An 18,939-nucleotide genomic window follows, 5' to 3' on the forward strand; every position below is an offset into this window, starting at 1 on the left:
TCTTTGTGATAAATTTTGATTGTCCCATTTTCTCAATAAAATCTTCCAACCATGGTATAGGATATGAATCTGCTTTTGTCACTGCAGTCACGTTTCGATAGCCCACACAAAGTCTTTGTGTTCCATCTGGTTTTGGTACCAGTACAATAGGTGAACTCCAGTTGCTGCAACTAGACTGAACGATATCATTTTGTAGCTTGAAGTCAATTTCTTTTTGTACTTGTGATAACTTTGCCAGATTTAATCTACAAGGTTGTTGCCTCACTGAAGATGCAACTTCTACAAACACATCATGTAAAGCTAAATCTCCCCAATTTACTCCCACAAAAGCTTTGTGTGACTGCAATAGCTTTTTCAAATCACTTTGACACTTTTCTGGAAGGTAACTCAGTATTACATTTAAATTTTCAAGTACCCCCTCATTATCCAGTTTGATTAGAGGAAAATAAATTTCAGAGCCCTGCACTTCTACCTCTTTTTCATCATCCACCATCACTAACACCTCCTTTTGTTCCTCTTCCCTATCAAAGTACTTTTTAAGCATATTTACATGACACACCCTCTACTTCTTTCTTCTATCTGGAGTATTTATTAAATAATTTACTTCATTCAATTTCTTTTCAATTCAGTGCCACTAAACACTGTCTTTAATGAGTCACCCAGTATTGGTGACAAAACTAGCACTTCCCCTCCAGCAACAAAATCCTGAGCTGTAGTCCCAATTTCTCATGAATCAATTTCAGTGGCCTTCTTACCCCATGACCATAAACTAGTTCAAAAGAACCAAAACCAGTTGATGCCTTAGGAGTGTCTCTAATAGCAAATAACAAGAATGGAATTCCTCCATCCCAATCTTGTGGATAATCCTGACTGTACGTTCTCATCATAGTTTCTAGAATTTGATGTCATCTTTCCAAAGCCCCTTGTGACTCAGGATGATAAGCTGTTGACTTAATTTATTTTATCCCCAAACAGCTCATTACTTCCTTAAACAGCTGTATATTTGAACCCTGATCTGTTTGTATTTCCTTAGGTAAATCAGATCTTGTAAAAAAAATTTAGTTAACTCTTCCACAATCTTCTTTGCTGTGATGTTTCTCAAAGGTATTGCTTCAGGAAGCCTGGTGGGCATATTCATTATTGTTAGTAAGTACTGATTTCCACTTTTAGTCTTAGGGAAGGGAACTACACAATCAATCATGACCCTAGTTAAAGGTTCTTCAAATGCTGGAATTGGAATTAAAGGTTCTTCAAAGGCTGGAATTGGAACTAAAGTTCCCAGCTTAATCATTGCTTGTGGTTTCCATTTCATCTGATATGTGTGACATGTTCTACAGAATTCTAATTCCTAAATGACCCCGCGTTGGTATGTCATGAGCTATCCTCGGAATATCATTTCCATACCCAAATGGGACAACTATCTGATGTACTTCCCTCACACTTTCATTTGCTGAAACATGATACTGTCTCCATTTTCTCATTAAACTTTTGCCCTCAAGGGCATTCTGGAATACATTTTGCCTCTGTTTCTGAGTAAGCTGCCTGATAAAAATGCTGTATTTACAAATCTTTTTCCTGTAACTCCACTAACTGTCTTGAGTTAATCACTTCAGCTGAATTGTCCTCTGCTTTGTCTTTCTAAACAATGTTATCAAGCACAGTGTCAGCTAACTGGATTTCAACACCTCCTTCCTGCCTTTGAACTGCCTGTCTTTCTTGTTTCAACCTAGGAGCCTGTGATCTCGTTATCACACAATCTGGAAACAATTCAGGATACTCTCCCTGCAACACTTCTTTTGAAGACGCCTCTACAGGCTGCTCAACCACCATAGGCATCACCCACGTTTGTGATCCAGCTATGTCATTACCCAGAATAAATTGAACCCTTGCAATTGGCAATTTTCCACCACTTCAGCAATCACTTCACCAGTTTTTCACCTACTTTTTAGCCTTTTTACCTTCCACAATGGAATAGGTTTAGTATCTCCATGAACCCCATTTATTATCACCTCTTCCTGCAATACTCCCCCTGAACAACAAATATCACTATCCCACAACATTAAGGATTGACTAGCCCCAGTGTCTCTTAAAATTTTAACATCTTTACCTACTCCACCCTGTACACATGGGAAGACTTTCCCTTCATATACCAAATCTTTAAACATCTCTGCAACCTGCTCTTCAGAATTATCTTGGGTAAATTGCGAACACATTCCCACTTCTTTACCTATCACTGATTCTCCTTGTTTCATCTGTACACAAGTCACTGGTTTCTCCTGTACTTGAACCTTAGAACCCACAGTACTCTTACTTCTAGAACTTTTCTACACCCCTATAATTCCAACAGATTTTCCCTGCAATTTCCAACACACTGATCTTGTGTGCCCCACTTTATTACAATGAAAACACCTCAATTTTCTAATGTCATTTCTATCCTGAGCACCTTCCTTTTTATTCTGAGAAAAATCTTCCTGGGAATTCCCAGCCATTCCTTCTCTTCCCTGACTACCACCTTCCTTTCACCTTCCCACTTTTTATCCTTTTCCAATTTGAAAGGGTGACAAAAGAAAGGTTTAGCTCAATGGACCAGCTCATGATCATCAGCTATCTCTGCTGCTTGTCTTACCTTTTGAACCCTCTGATCCTCCACATGAGTTCTCACTACCGAAGGAATTGAATCTTTAAATTCTTCCAAAAGAATGACTTCTCTAAGAGCTGCATATGTTATCTCCATTTTTAATGCCCATACCCCCCACCCCCCAGAGTCAAAATTACTTTGTTTTACTCTTTCAAACTCAATATAAGTTTGCCCAGGCTGTTTTTCTGCCTATATACCTCAGGAACCAACTCAAACGCGCACAAAAAAGCCTTTTTTACTGCATCATAATTCACCGACATTTCTTCTGACAGCGAAGCATAAATCTCATGTGCTCTACCCACCAACCTGGATTGTAACAACAATGTCCAGTTTTGCTGTGGCCATTTCATTTGTTTAGTGACCTTCTCAAATGAATTAAAAAATGCTTCAACATCTTGTTCCTCAAATTTTTGAAGAGCTTATACAAATTTAAACATCTCCCCACTAGGTTTAAGGTTAAAGGTTTTTTTCCTCATCAGAACTTACCCCAGAATCTGATGTCTCCTTTTTAAAATCCAGCTTTTTAAGCCGATACTCTCTGTCTCTTTCCTTCTCTCTCTTCCATTGCTAACTTTTCCCTCTAGAGATCAAGTTTTCACATTTCCATTTCTTTTTAATCTCTCATTGTCCCTTTAATTGTCTGCTGTCCTTAGTTCCAGTTTTTTAATTTCCAATTCTTTTTCCTTTTCATTTGCCTCCAATTCAAGTTTTCTCAATTCCTTTGCTTGTTCAAATTCAAGCCTCTTCATTTCTAACTGAAGTCTCACTACCTTCAGTGTCAGGTATCACTTCCAACTTTAAATGCTGTGCTATACCTTCAATTATATCTGCCTTCTTTTCCCCTGCAGGTAACCCCAATTGTAATTTATCCGCCAATTCCATTAATTTAACTTTAGCTACCTTTTGTAAACCAGCCAGTTATAACTTCAACTCCCAGACAAGTCTGAGCAACTGCCAAAAACCTCACACCAACTCCTGAATTCAAAGTGCTTCTTGTACTCATAACCTAAGCTTCACCAACTCCAAAAAAAATCAAGGAATTTCAAATATATCCCGCAAAGAGCCCCCAACCATGTTATGACGTAACCAATGGTAAATGCTGAGTTGTTCAAATCCCAAAGGGAAACTTGAAACAACTGCCACAACTTGTTTTGCAATTTGTACAAATGTCGAGGTGTGCCCTGAATTCAGTAGTAATAAGACCACCAAGTCTTATAGGTTTTTCAAAGCTAGATTAAACATTTAATAGAAGAAATGACTTTAAATACATACATAGATCTACAAATTACCACTATGAAAACTTCTAAATCCCCTAATCACCCTAACTCCCATTTCATTTCATTACACTTTCATTAAGGCAGCAGTAAGACACATAGATTTTAAAAGACCCAAGTAAAGAAACATGATTCCCTGAACAAGTCGACTTCCATGTGAGTTTTCTTCACTTTGATCCTTTGAAAGCAGCAGCTTCAGGTATAGATGACGGCTTTTCACACTTGTAAGATCTGAAAAATGCCAACCTTACACACAGGCTCTTTCTTTATGCATATCTTTCTCTTTGAATGCAAATACCCATTGTTTCTCCCTGATCTTTATCTCCCTGATAATAAAACCCTCTCATAGCACTAAGTTTTACCAGTAATCTTTGGGAAAAATAAACACACCGTTTCTAAACTTCACCTAGCTAGGCGACAAATTTCACCCCTCCTTTGAAAACAATCTAGCCTGGTCTGTTTAAACATGCAAATATTCCCTTGACACTTATGTTTCAAAATTTCCCCATGTTTACCTAATTAACATTTCAAACCTAACTTCTCTTCTTAGAGCAAAGCACCCAGGCTAGCTGCCTCTGATTCAATTAAATCTCACACACACATACATCCCACATCCCAATATTACTCTGTTTTACAATAAATTCCAATAACATTATGAGAATTATTATATCTTCTTGGCAAGACTGTTTGCTGTAGTGCATTGCTTAAATAGACTCTGTAGACTATTTGCTGTAATCATGCTATAAATTTTACCTCTAACCTATTGACTGATATAGTGGAGTTAGTGGATACTCTGATCAAAAAGTGATGATTGCTCAAATTGGAAATAATTGAGGCGAGGAGGAGACAATGAAACAGAACTGATAGATGGTCAGTTCATTCAGCCAGTAGTGGCTCTAGCTGGTGAGTCGAGAATAATGTCAGCCCCATACATACCCAAGAGGACTAGTTTCTTGTAGTATTGCAGGAAATACTTGCTGAGCTCCTCGATTGCCAGTTTTGGAAATTTCATCACTAGCTCCTCAAAGGTCATGTCCTTGACATCTGTGGTGAGGGTCAGGGGTTAGAGAGAGAAAACAAACAGGAAAGGATGAAGTTAATGAGCCATTTCTGGAAACCTTGGAACTCAGGAACAGGAGGTGGCTATCCAGTCCCTTGAGCCTGTTCCTCCGTTCAGTGAGCCCAAGGCTAATCTGTGCCTCACTCCCTGTGACACGATGAGCTTACTCAGCATTACCAATCTCAAAGCTGCAATTCGCCCAACAGGCCCGCAGCCTCTAGGAGCAGAGAGTTCCAGACTCCTACTATCCTGGATGGCAGTGGAGTGTACACTCAGGATGTCCTGGATAACGATCGGGAGCGGGGGCTCCGGATTAGGGCCGGGAGCGGGGGCTCCGGATTAGGGCCGGGAGCGGGGGCTCCGGATTAGGGCCGGGAGCGGGGGCTCCGGATTAGGGCCGGGAGCGGGGGCTCCGGATTAGGGCCGGGAGCGGGGGCTCCGGATTAGGGTTGTGATCCCAGTGGTAACCCTCTGACTGAGTCTGTTAAAAGCCCCAGGATCTAACAAACTCTGGAGGACATTAGCCCAGCCCATCCTTTAACTATCCTCAAGGATTTGTTCCCTCTCTCCACTCCTGTCTTCTGGAACAACATGAAAGTTCGGATCAGGTTTTCACGCTGTAGCAATGATTGTGAGGAAGATTGTTTGCTCAGTAATTTATTTCATGTATCCAATAAGGCAAAATCTGATGAGCCAAATTTTATTCTGAAACTGATAGTGATTGACCCTCCTGATTCCTATCCTCACATCACTCTTCATCGTTCTCTGTGCCGTGACAGAGAATTAGCAGCCTATAACTCTGGGTTTAAACAACTCAAGGCCCCAGGCTGGAATCGAGGAGGTTCAAACTAAACTGCCTCACCCCTGTGGCCATACTGCTCACGAGAGCCTCAACGGGGCCTTCATAGACTATCATGGGGAGGCGGTGGCGTAGTGACAATGTCACTGAACTAAAGGCCCAGGTTAATGCTCTGGGGACACAGGTTCAACTCCCATCATGGTAGCTGGTGGAATTTAAATTTAATTAATTAGTAAATCTGGAATATAAAGCTAGTCTCAGTAATGGTGACCATGAAATTATCGTCAATTTTTGTAAAAAAAAACCCATCTGGTTCACGAATGCCCTTTAGGGAAGGAAATCTGCTGTCGTTACCTGCTCTGACCTACATGTGACTCCAGACCCACAGTGATATGGTTGGCTCTTAAGGGCATTAAGGGATGGGCAACAAATGTTGGCCTTGCCACCGGTGCCCACATCCCATGAATGAACAAAGAATTCAGTCACCTGTCATAACCTGTCCATCCCTGCTCACCCACATGCAAACACATACATGCCTGTATAAACACACATGCACACACGCACATTCGCACGTACACACACACGCACGGCAGAACTTTTCACTCAATGTGCGGGCGTGTGACCGACCCACTCGAGCATGAAATAGCACGTGGTGATATCAGGCGAGCGTCCCAATGTCATTGCACACTCGTGAGATATTTCGGTCGGCAGGCATGTGCTAAACTCAGAAGCGTGCCTGCTAATAATTAAGAGAGCAATTAAAGCCCATTAACGACGCAGTGAACAGAGATTTTTCATTGCCCCTCCAATATTACGGTTGGCGGGCAGGCAAATCATCCTGGCGGCCTTTGCATTTTTCAGGAAACCTCACCGACAGGCAAGATGAGGTTTCTGTTATTAAATTAAAAAAATTAAAATTTAGGGATAGAATTTCCATCTTCCATATGTTCAGGTGACTGATTCTGATGCGTGAGCATTTTTTTTTACCAGATTTTAAAATCTTTTTAAATTGCATTTAAATTATTCAGCTCCCTGCCTTCAGGGAGCTTTCTCTCAGCACTGGCCCGTGCTGACTTCAGCACCCGCTCTCCTCCCACCCCCGCCCCGGCAGCGTTGAGCATGTCAGCACGCATTTCACACTGGCTGGTCATTAATTGGCCAAACAGCATGAGATTGTGGGTCACATTCGGGGGTCCGTTCCCCAGAAGCTCCCAGGCCCACCCACCAAACTAAAAATCCTGTCCAGACACACAAACACACAGATACATACATACAAAGATAAATTCACACACACACAGATATACATACACACACACACACACAGATATAGACACACACACAGATATAGACACACACACACAGATACATACATACAAAGATACATTCACACACACACAGATATATATACACACACACACAGATACATACACACACAGATACATACACAGATACATACATACAAAGATACATTCACACACACATAGAGATATACACACATACACACAGATAAAGACACACACAGATACATACATACAAAGATACATTCACACACACACAGATATATACACACACACACACAGATACACACACACACAGATACATACACACACACAGATATAGACACACACACACACAGATACATACACACACAGATACATACATAACAAAGATACATTCACACACACACAGAGATATACACACAGATACATACATACAAAGATACATTCACACACACACACAGACACGCACAGATACATTCACATGCACATGCCTTTCTCAGGAGCTGCACTACTGCACAAGCTGAGATCAATGAATTAAACAGAGACTATGTATTAAAGCAGAATGACTCCGCCCCCTGCTGATCTGCTTCAGTGCCTCATCACACAATGTGTTTAAACCCTTGTCGGGGCCAGAGTGGGGTGTTGGTGTGGGAGGTAGGTATCTTGATGTCAGTTAGAAGGGTGTATCTGCCGTTCACACGTCTGTGTCTCTACATCACAACTACACTCCTACAAGTCTTAGGGAATACCAACTCAAACATAGCAACTACTCCTGTTGCCATCCAGATAGTGCCCACTGCTCCCACGGAGGCCCAGCCTTTGACCAACCAGTGCAGTTCACACTATGGCCCAGCCTTTGCCTGCTGCTCCCCAGCCACTGCCCACTTCTCATGCTGCAGCCCTGGCAGTGCCCGCAGCTCCCACTCCATCCCAGCAAGAGCCTACCATTCCCTCTAGGGCCCAGCCAATGGCCACTGCTCCCACTGCAGAGCAGCCAGTGCCCACTACTTCCACTAAGGCCCAGCCAGTGCCCACTGCTCCCGCTACAGCCCAGCCGGTGCCTACTGCTCCTATGGAAGTGCAGCCATTGCCCCCCACTCCCAATGCAGCCCAGCCGTTGCCCCCCACTCCCAATGCAGCCCAGCCATTGCCCCCCCACCCCCAATTGTAGCCCAGCCAGTACCCATCGCTCCCACTGCAGCACAGCCAGTGCCCACAGCCCCCACTGGGGCCAAGCCAGTGCCCACTGCTCCCACTGGGGCCAAGCCAGTGTCCACTGCTCCCACTGGGGCCAAGCCAGTGTCCGCTGCTCCCAGTGAGGCCCAACCAGAGCCCACCATGTGAAAACATTCCCAGTCAAATCATGTAGCATCTGCCAAACAATAAACCAGAGGAGTTTGTTCCAGACAATGTTGTGTACAAGTCACTGACAGACACCTGGTGCCTCTGGAAAAGGACAAAACTGTAGTCAAAATTAAAACCAAGGGTTAAAGTATGTGATCAAGCCAAGGCTTTAAGATCCTGGCTTCAGTCAAGGCCTACGTTTGAGTGTGGGCTCAGGTCACAAGGAGGAACAGCAAAGCCAGTCCTGGACCCTGGGCAGTAGGGTTGGGTAAATACAGCAGGAAGGTCAGCGTGAGGATCAGGCTGCCTTCCTCAAAAATCAGAACTGACTGTGAGGGTCTTCAACTTAAATTATTGCCAGGGGGGTTTAGAAATATTTCTCTTTGACAAAATTGCCAAAAGATTGCGCCAAATCGGAACTGCAAATCAATTTGTGTTGTGGAATTGACCACCTCCACAAGGAGCTGCTGCTGAGACACTGAGTTTTTGACTCGCTGACAGAGAGAGCTCAGGTCTGGGATCAAGGAACACTCGAGAGACGATGTGAAAGGAGGCATAAGACACCTTGCGTTTATTGAACTTGTTCCAAGAGCAAAACCATTCAGCCAGTCTTGTTGTCAAGTCAGGTGACCCATCAGAATGTAGCCACTGCATCCCTGGACCCTGGGAGTGGACTTCCTGTCTCCCTGTCATTGCTCACTAAGTGGAGGCTCTGTTCAGTATCTTCCTATCAAAATAAATCATTAAAACGGCTTCAATTTCTAGTGGCTGTTGCACCATCCTTGCTAGTTTTGTACTATTGTTCCTTTAGCTAACCCTGCTAGCCCACAGCTCGGTGGGTAGCACTCTCACCTCACAGTCAGGTCATACATTCAAATCCCACTCTAAAGATGTGAGGGAAAAGAATCCAAGCCGACACCCCTCCCACCTCCTGCAATACTAAGGGAGTGCTGCACTGTTGGGGATACCATCTTTCAGATGAGGATCAGTCTGCCGTCTTAGGTAGATGCAACAGGGCCTGGAGAACTATCAGAAGAACAGGGGAGTTTTCCCAGGGTCCTAGAAAATATTTACCCTCGGCCAACATCACCGACAGGCCATCCGGCATCACATTGTTGTTTGTGGGATCTTGCTGTGCATAAATTGGCTGCCACCCTTTCAGCATTACAGCGGTGAGCACACTTCAAAACCACTTCACTGCCTGTCAAGCACTTTAAGAGGCTTTGAGGTATGAACGGGATAGTGCAAACCTTTCTTTTAGCTGCTTGTAAAAGCTGCTATAAAGGCAGTAATTAAACAGGAGCTTATTCCCTCTATAGCTGGTACAAGGCGATAACAAGTTTAAAATATGCCCAACGCCCAATTTAAAAAGCGAAACCCTTAGTCCCCAAGTTCCATCAGCTCAAAATCCCTATCGGGTGTCAACTCCTCGCAAAGTAGGGAAGGTCTAGACCAAGTTTAATGTCTCCGTTATCAGGATCACCTCTCCCAGGGTATCCCGAGGAACAGGGTTGGGAGGCCATGCGCACACCTTCACATCCAGTCTGACTGCTCCGACACTGGGGAAATCCCAATTGTATTTCCAATATTCCAACACTGGGATTATCCAGATTGTGTTTCCAGCGTTCCAACACTGGGAGGATCCATTCCGTTTCCAATATTCCAACACTGGGAGGATCCAAAGTCCATTTCCAATATCCCAACACTGGACAGATCCCGACCGTGTTTCCAAACATTATACAGTGTCCAGTGGCTCCAACAGATTCCGAGTCTGATACAGGTTTTAATAAAGAGTCATAGGTTTAGTTCCGCATCCAACTGCGGAATTGCAAAAGTGCATGAAACTATTCCGTAACAGAGGGATTGGAGTGGAAAAGAGGGTAAATATTCCTTTCCAATTGGGAAAAACAGAGTTCAATGTAGGCCCAGTCACTGCATTTTCATTTGCAGGGATTGAGGCAAAATAAATGATGATGAGAATCAAAGGTCTGTGACTGGGTTAAAAGCATGGGGAAACATCCATTTCCTTCTTCCAATAAAAGGCACGGGTGTGAAATGTGAAGCTTGTGGACACATGTAGGGGGTGGACATGTTCAATAGGCAATAGGGGGGTATGACCAATGGTGGTAAAGTGCATAAATTAAATAAAACTCAAAAGGTCAGCACCAGCAGTGCAAGCAGGTTATGGTCAGCCAATCGCATTGTCTCGCCACACCCTGAACAACGTCCTGGATCCTCTGGGTGGGTGAAGATGCCTCATCTCAACTCAGTTCGCACGATGCCCAGCCGGTGAGGAGTGGGTAAACAGGGACTGGCTGTGCCACATCGGGAGTTTGAGTTGAGTTTTCCACGAGGCTGCTGGAGCTGTGATTGTGATCGTGATCCAACAAAGCAGAAATGGCACCTGCATCAAAGCAGCAGCAGGTCTGATATCACTGCTGACGATTATCAGGACTAAGCCCCCATCGACCCCTCCCTAACCGGCAACCACTGTCACTGCCACCATGCCCCCCACCCCCTGCCCCCCTACCCTCGCCCCCACCCCCACCCTCCCCCCCGGTTCACCACAGAGACCCTACTTTCAATCCCTGTTTCTGATATCTTGAGTTAATGGAGCGCAGGCTGCGAAGCCATGTAAAGAAATCCAGCCACCACGATGGGTTACAAAGTTAAAAGGGTTGTTTTCTGACAAACAAGAACTTAAAGGTTTGAAAAGGATTCATTTTTCTAAAAGGTTCACAATACCTGACCACTTGTGTCTTCTGACAACAGTGCAAGGATCCCTGATAAGAAAGACACACACCTAAAAACTGCACATCAGCACATGTCACTGTGAACTGTCAGGGAAGACAACACAGCATAGGATTTGATGGGTTTACACTGATAACCCCAGGCCACATACAACTGGATATTCTACATCCAGAATCACATTATAATCTTAAAACACAAACTCCTCCTGATGAAAAAATTGACCATCTTGTGTTCTGGTAAGCGTGGCTTCCTGAGAATCAATAAGGACCAGGCCTTAGGTGGAACTTAAAAATGATATAACTACTTAGAAATTAACGACAATCAAAACCACATTTGGAACATCGAAAAGCTGAATTTAAGTACAATGAAGAGACCACCCCTGTACAGAAATTAGTTATTCAGCCTTTGTATTGTTTTATTTATTCTTCCATAGGATGTGAGCGTCACTGGCAAGGCCAGCATTTGTTGGCCATCCATAATTGTCCTTGAACTGAGTTTTTGGCTAGGCCATGTCAGGAGGCAGTTAAGAGTCAACCACATCACTGTGGGTCTGGAGTCACATGGAGGCCAGACCAGGTAAGGGCAGCAGATTTCCTTCCCTAAAGGACATTGGTGAACCAGATGGGTTTATTATTGCAATTGGTCACCATTACTGAAACTAGCTTTATATTCCATATTTATTCATTGAATTTAAATTCCATCAGCTGGCATGGTGGGATTTGAACCTATGTCTCTGGAGCCTTAACCTGGGCCTCTGGATTACTAGTCCAGTGATATTACCACTACGCTACCATCTCTCCTGCAAAGTATTGGGAGCATACGTGAAATTTTTAGATTCACTTGACTCGCCCAGGGATTAAGGGAAATGTTACTTCATTATTTGATGGATATCCTCCTTAAAATATTTTTACTGCAACAATTGAGATTTAAAACTGGATTCTCTACTAGCAATAAGATCATACCTTCTTCTCTTTTTCCTAGAACCTATTTAACATTGCAATTGACTGTTTCCACTAGACTTTGAATTGCATGTTTGGTTCATTAATAAACCATATATTTTAAAATTTGGTCATGCATGGTCTTCTGTATTGCTAACTCGAGAACCTGATTCTGTACTTCATTCGATGAGGGTGTGCATTACTGAAGAGCTACAGCCGAAACCTAATAATGCCCAGGAAATTATCATCGGGCTTTAATTTACTAAAAAGGCTACCCAGAGGATTGATAATACATCACGGGTGACTCCTTCCCTTCACAGAGGGGTAGATCAGTCCTTCAGGCCCATTTAAGCTTCTTTGGGGTCTGTCTTTTCCTGCCTGAAGTTGATGGGAACCATCAGGGAGATACCCCTGATCTACTCCAGTAAGGAGCTGGGATTACAATCCACCACAAGGCCAGGAAATGGTGGGGTCACAGGGTAAAACAGGTCCCTAGGCTCAAGGAGGAGGCTGACTCCTGATCGCTATTCAATGACCAATTTGTACGAAGTACAGCAATCAGAATTACACCTTTGGTGTTGCCTTATTTGAATTCTGAAAATATATTATCAAACCAACCAGTTTACAACTCCGACTTCATTGTAACTGCCGACAAACCTGACCACAAAGGACTTATTATTCCATTCCTTGGCAATTATACGACAGCGAGGGTTGCCAACCCTCCAGGATTGGCCTGGAGTCTCCAGGAATTGAAGATCTCTCTCCAGGACACAGCTGTGTGCAATCCTGAAGAAAAATCATCGGGACATCAAAAAATATTTCTTTTTGTCATTTTCTTTGAACATATCTCTTCACCGGATATAAAAATACTGAAAATGGTGGGGGGGGGAGGGGGGGAAGGCTGTTTGGCTGACAGTCAAGCGTTATCCAATTGTGTAATGAGCCTTTTTGCTTTCCAGTTGGAGTAGGAAGACCGTGCATCACAAGGATGGATGTGTTGGTCAACTAATGGCTGGAGCATGGGGGCAAGTCATGTGATGAGAGCCCTCGGAATGCATTTGGTCAGAGTTAGCAACCGTAAATGCAGCCACACAGGAAATGTTACTGGTTGCCAAAGCACCCCTACTGTACCAACCCAAGGTATAATTTACATCTTAAGCCACAAGGTAATTGTTGTGACTGGCCCTCCTGTTTTAACTGTTACTGGGCTCTGGGTTAATGTTTACTGACTCCCCTGGGCAAAGGCAGAAAACAGACACTTGTTACTTGGTAACCACGCGGTGAAGATTGTGTGCACCTGTCCCTCTGCTGCCTGAGGGATAGGGTGAACGTGGACTGTAATGCCCCATCTTGGTAAAAAGGCACTCACTGCCCAGAGTCATAGCTGACGTTTGGCTATTTGGCTGACGAAGACTGTGGCACTGGCCCAGGGGGTGGGGAGGGGGGGCCAAGAGGGGAGGACAATTATAAAGGGGGCAAATGTTCCATTTCAAATGGAGATGGGAAAATAAGCCTGAGTCCGGTTTGTCCTCCAATTTCTCTCACCAACATCTTTTGCCACTTGCGCTATGAATATCTGCATGGAGCCCAGGTTGGCAGTGTCCTCTTGAGCCAGCAGCTTCCAGTCTTCCTCAGTCAGGGTCTCCGTATCCCCGATGGCAGAACATGCCTGAGCCAGGAGCAAAGAGCGTGCCATTCGTCTAATGTGGAGGTCGTCAGTCTGTGTCTCAGACGGCGGCTGTGTCTTGCACTGTGTCCAGCTGTTTGGATCATTGGGTTTGGCTCCAGCCTTAAACAGCAAAACAGCTAGAATTTGAATGCAGCCTTAAAACAGCAAGTCAATTACCTTTCCCGAAAGTCGGACTGCATTTTACATTTCAATTGTTACATCATCACCAGCCTAGGGTCTTCTACACACCCCCCACCAGTGCAGTAGCGATTTGAAGGCTACTTGAAAGGTACTGCCATCTCCTGGGGGTTAGCATGAAGGTGCAGCAAGCGACTAGGAAGGCAAATGGTATGTTGGCCTTTATTGCAAGGGGATTGTAGTTCAAGAATAAAGAAGTCTTAGTACAATTGTACAGGGTACAGGTGAGACCACATCTGGAATACTGTGTGCAGTTTTGGTCTCCACATTTAAGAAAGGATATATTGGTGTTGGAGGTGGTGCAGCGAGAGTTCATTAAATTGGTCCCTGAGATGAGGGGATTGTCATATGATGAGAGGCTGAGTAAACTGGGCTTATATTCTCTGGAGTTTAGAAGAATGAGAGAAGGTCTCATTGAAACCTACAAAATTCTGAAGGGGTTTGATAGGGTGGACACAGAGATTGTTTCCGCTGGTCGGGGAGTTTATAACACGAGGGAACGGTCTTAGGGTTAGAGGCTGATTGTTTAGGACTAAGATGAGGAGAAATTTCTTCACTTGTTGTGAATCTCTGGGATTGTCTACCCCAGAGGGTTGTGGATGCTCCATCGTTGAATACAGTTAAGGCTGGGATAGAGAATTTTGGTCTCAGGGAATTAAGGGATATGGGGATTGGGCAGGAAAATGGAATTGAAGCCCGAGATCAGCCACGATCGTACTGAATGGCAGAGCAGGCTCGATGGGCCATGTGGTCTACTCCTGCTCCTATTTCTTGTGTTCTTGTGGGACTGTCACTAATGTGGTAGATAAGGGTGTGTCAAGGATGTTATTCTCAAGAACTTTCAGAAGGTATTATACGAAGTTCCACAGAAGAGAACATTAGCAAAAATGAGAGCGCGTGGAATTGGAGACAACCTATTAGATGGAAAGGGAATTGGTTAAGAGACAGGAGGCAATATGGATAATGGTTATTTAGTCAAACTGACAGAGTCTCGCAGGAACCTGGGCCTCAGGCTTCTGTGTTATTTAATGACTTGGATGAAGAAATAGAGAGCTGAGTTCCTCCAACGAGTGTCTGGGGCCAAACCATCTACAACTGCCTCAATAATGCCCTTCCCACCTTCGTAAGGACAACTCTTTTCACATTCCCTGTGGCAATGAAGGAATTCATCCACAGCACGGGCAGCACACAGAACCAGCAGTCAGTATGATCTGCAGCATTCAACAAGACAACTCAACACAATTATTCTGGCTTCACATCCCCTCCCCTGTGACCATCACCAGGGAAAAATAGGAGAGCCAATATTGTAGGAACTGTCGCTTTCAAGACTGTCTCAAAGGCAAACATGGAAAAATGTCCCCACCCTTATACACTGTACCCTATCCAACTCCCCACCCTCTCACGCACACACTGTACCCCATCCAACTACCCCACCCTCTCACACACACTACCCCATTCAACACCCCACCCTCTCACACACACTGTACCCCGTCCAACTCCCCACCCTCTCTAACACACACTGTGCCCCATCCAACTCTCCACCCTCTCACACACACTGTACCCCGTCCAACTCCCCACCCTCTCTCACACACTGTATCCCGTCCAACTCCTCACCTTCTCTCACACACACTATACCCCCTCCAACTCCCCACCCTCTCTCACACACACTATACCCCCTCCAACTCCCCACCCTCGCACACATACTGTGCCCCATCCAACTCCCCACCCTCTCACACACACTACACCATCCAACTCCCCACCCTCTCACACACACTGTACACCATCCAACTCCCCACCCTCTCACACACACTACACCATCCAACTCCCCACCCTCTCACACACACTGTACACCATCCAACTCCCCACCCTCTCACACACACTGTACACCATCCAACTCCCCACCCTCTCACACACACTGTACACCATCCAACTCCCCACCCTCTCACACACACTGTACACCATCCAACTCCCCACCCTCTCACACACACTGTACACCATCCAACTCCCCACCCTCTCACACACACTGTACCCCATCCAGCTCCCCACCCTCTCTCACACACACTATACCCCCTCCAACTCCCCACCCTTGCACACACAGTGTGCCCCATCCAACTCCCCACCCTCTCACACACACTGTACACCATCCAACTCCCCACCCTCTCACACACACTGTACCCCATCCAGCTCCCCACCCTCTCTCACACACACTATAACCCCTCCAACTCCCCACCCTCGCGCACACACATTGTGCCCCATCCAACTCCCCACCCTCTCACACACACTGTACACCATCCGACTCCCCACCCTCTCAGACACACTGTACACCATCCAACTCCCCACCCTCTCACACACACTGTACCCCATCTAACTCCCCACCCTCACACACACACTGTACTCCAACCAACTCCCCACCCTCAGCCATACTACAGATGGCAATGGCAATCTACTGCAGTGACTTGCTAAGTATCATTATGGAAGTCCATGGTCGCCAACACCCTCTTAGGGGCCTGTTACCTGAAGAAGACAGGGTAGAGTGTACATGAAGTTGAAGGGCTAAAAGGCCACTTAACCCAATATGTTATGATGATTATTTTAAAGGTTACAGAGATGAGTGGATTTTAATTCTCAAACGGGACCAATGGAAACAGACCCCCAACCCTGCCCCATAATTCCCAGCATTTTAGCTTCATTGCTTTTTGGTGATATTCTCTTGATTCCCTTTGAAATGCACGTTATCATCAATAGGAAAGTTTCCTCATGAGTTTAAATTGTAATGGTGCTCGGAGGGATGGGAGCTCTGTGGGTTCCAGCCTCTGCTATCCTTTGTGTAGTAATATGGATGTGTCACTCCCTTGGCACACTACCAGTGGTACTGGACAGGGTGCGAGAGGATCTCAAAAAATCTTACCACAAAATTTAGAAATTCTTGATCCTCCTTATCCAGAAACTCATCGTACGTCTCTCGGAGTATCTGTCAAAAAAGAAAGATGTCACATTGAAGGGCTTGTTACTGACACACACACAACACAAACAAAGACACACACACACACACACACACACACACACACACAGACACTCAGTCACACACACACACAGAAACAGACACACACACAGATGCAGGCACACACACACAAACACAGAAACAGACACACAAACGCAGGCACACACACACACACATGCAGGCACACACACAAACACAGAAACAGACACACAAACACAAACACAGGCACACACACACACAGAAACAGACACACACACAGATGCAGGCACACACACACAAACACAGAAATAGACACACAAACACAAACGCAGGCACACACACACACAGATGCAGACACACACGGACACAAAGACACACACACAAACACACACACGGTGCTGCATGCTAAGTTGGTTGGGGGTTAAGAAACTCCAGTTGGTGTTCAACCTCCTGTGGTCAGAAGGAGAAATTCGAGATGATTTCCACTCTCGGAGTGGGTAGGTGGCTCCCCTTAAAAAATGAGCACTCCTGTAGGAGTTGCTGGAAGGACAAGATCAGGCACAATGGTAATGGCCATCAACTGGCCAGGAACTAGAGGCATATTGTCACCTGTGCAAACATACGTTGCAGCAACTGGCAGTTGTCTTATCCTTGGTGAGGGAACAGAGACATTAGCTGATGACTAGCTGTGCCATCTAAAGGATTTACTGGTTAAGGGTCAGAATAGCTTTCAAGACAGGAGGGGAATCCACAAGCCTGCACCCTGCTTTGTATTCATTAACCTACTGGGCTGGGAGGTCTTGTGGAGCAGCGAGTAGTGTCCCCACCTCTGGGCCACAAACTCTGGGACATACAATATAACAATGTCCTGTAGTATTACAGGAAACTACTGGCTGCAAGGTAATGAAATGGCAAATGTATTGTGGTGAACGGGGCTGCTGATTCTCAGCATATGAGTGATCTCATGCATCTGTGAAGTCCTCCTCAAGCCTGTTGTAATGCAGCAGTTTATCCTCCACTGCCAGGCTGTCTATGAGCTGGGTCAGGGTCGGTTTGGAATCAGTGGAAAGGGCCACTTGAAGTTCGTATAGCAAGGTCTTCAGGAATTGGTGGCTACGGGAGGTGCATTCATGCTGTGACTAGATTTAATTATCAGCCTATAAATCCTTCCAATACACCTGTTGGCAGGCGGTGGAGAGTGGGAGAGTTTCCTGGTCAGCCATACTGCAGAAGGCAAAGTCCAATCATTGCAGTACTTTGCCACGTATAATCATGGACCAATCCAATGGAAGTCCATGTTCACCAATGCCATCTTAGGGTCTGGCACCTGAAGGAGGAGGAGAAGGGGGAACATACTGGGTAGACAGATAATGGTGACTGTGTGGTGGTTGCAGTTTACCCTGACCAGCACTGTACATAGCTACCAGCCTGACAGTGGATAGCTCCAGTTTGAACACCAATGGTTTGGCAAATGAGAATCAAACAAGGATAGAAGGAGATCATTCAGCCCATCGTGGCTGTGCTGGCTCTTTGGAAGAGCTATCCACTTGGTTCCATTTCCCCTAACCTCCCTACCCTGCTTTTACTTTTCTCCTTTTTTGCCTTTTTCACTTATTAACCTGTTTCTCCTTTAAGAGCAATCACGTGTTATGCTCCCACCCTGCAGATCCTCTGTCACCCAGTAACCATTGTCTCCTAGCATTGGCTCGCTCATTCACCCATCAGGCTCAGGGCAAGGAAATCTCTTCCCAAACTGGCCTCAGAATCACTGAATTTTGCCTTCCCCTTTCTGAAGCGGTGGTGTGACTGCGCTAGGGGTGAATGTTAGGAAAAGGAGGAGGCCATTCAGCCCCTCCAGCCATTGAATTAGATCCTAGCTGATTTGGGCTCGATCTCAAATTGAGGGTCACACCAGCCAGATGGTTTGTAAGTTTGCAAGGGTAACAGGAATGCAACATTGGCCATGGGTGCAGAGATAAGATGGCAGGAGTGGGCAGTTAAGAGTCAA

General features: G+C 45.2%; 1 protein-coding gene across 1 annotated transcript in view; it reads right to left on the minus strand.

Annotated features, from left to right (window-relative positions):
- Positions 1-18,939, minus strand: part of LOC121288930 (regulator of G-protein signaling protein-like) — a 73,503-nt gene that overhangs the window by 24,375 nt on the left and 30,189 nt on the right. Inside the window, exons 7-9 of the mRNA XM_041207797.1 lie at positions 16,860-16,922; positions 13,630-13,873; positions 4,849-4,956 (exon numbers count right to left, since the gene is read on the minus strand). Coding sequence (XP_041063731.1) covers positions 4,849-4,956; positions 13,630-13,873; positions 16,860-16,922 — 415 coding nt within the window. The remainder of the gene's footprint in view (positions 1-4,848; positions 4,957-13,629; positions 13,874-16,859; positions 16,923-18,939) is intronic.

Source organism: Carcharodon carcharias, chromosome 16 (genome assembly GCF_017639515.1).
Source record: "Carcharodon carcharias isolate sCarCar2 chromosome 16, sCarCar2.pri, whole genome shotgun sequence".
Taxonomy (NCBI): Eukaryota; Metazoa; Chordata; class Chondrichthyes; order Lamniformes; family Lamnidae; genus Carcharodon; species Carcharodon carcharias.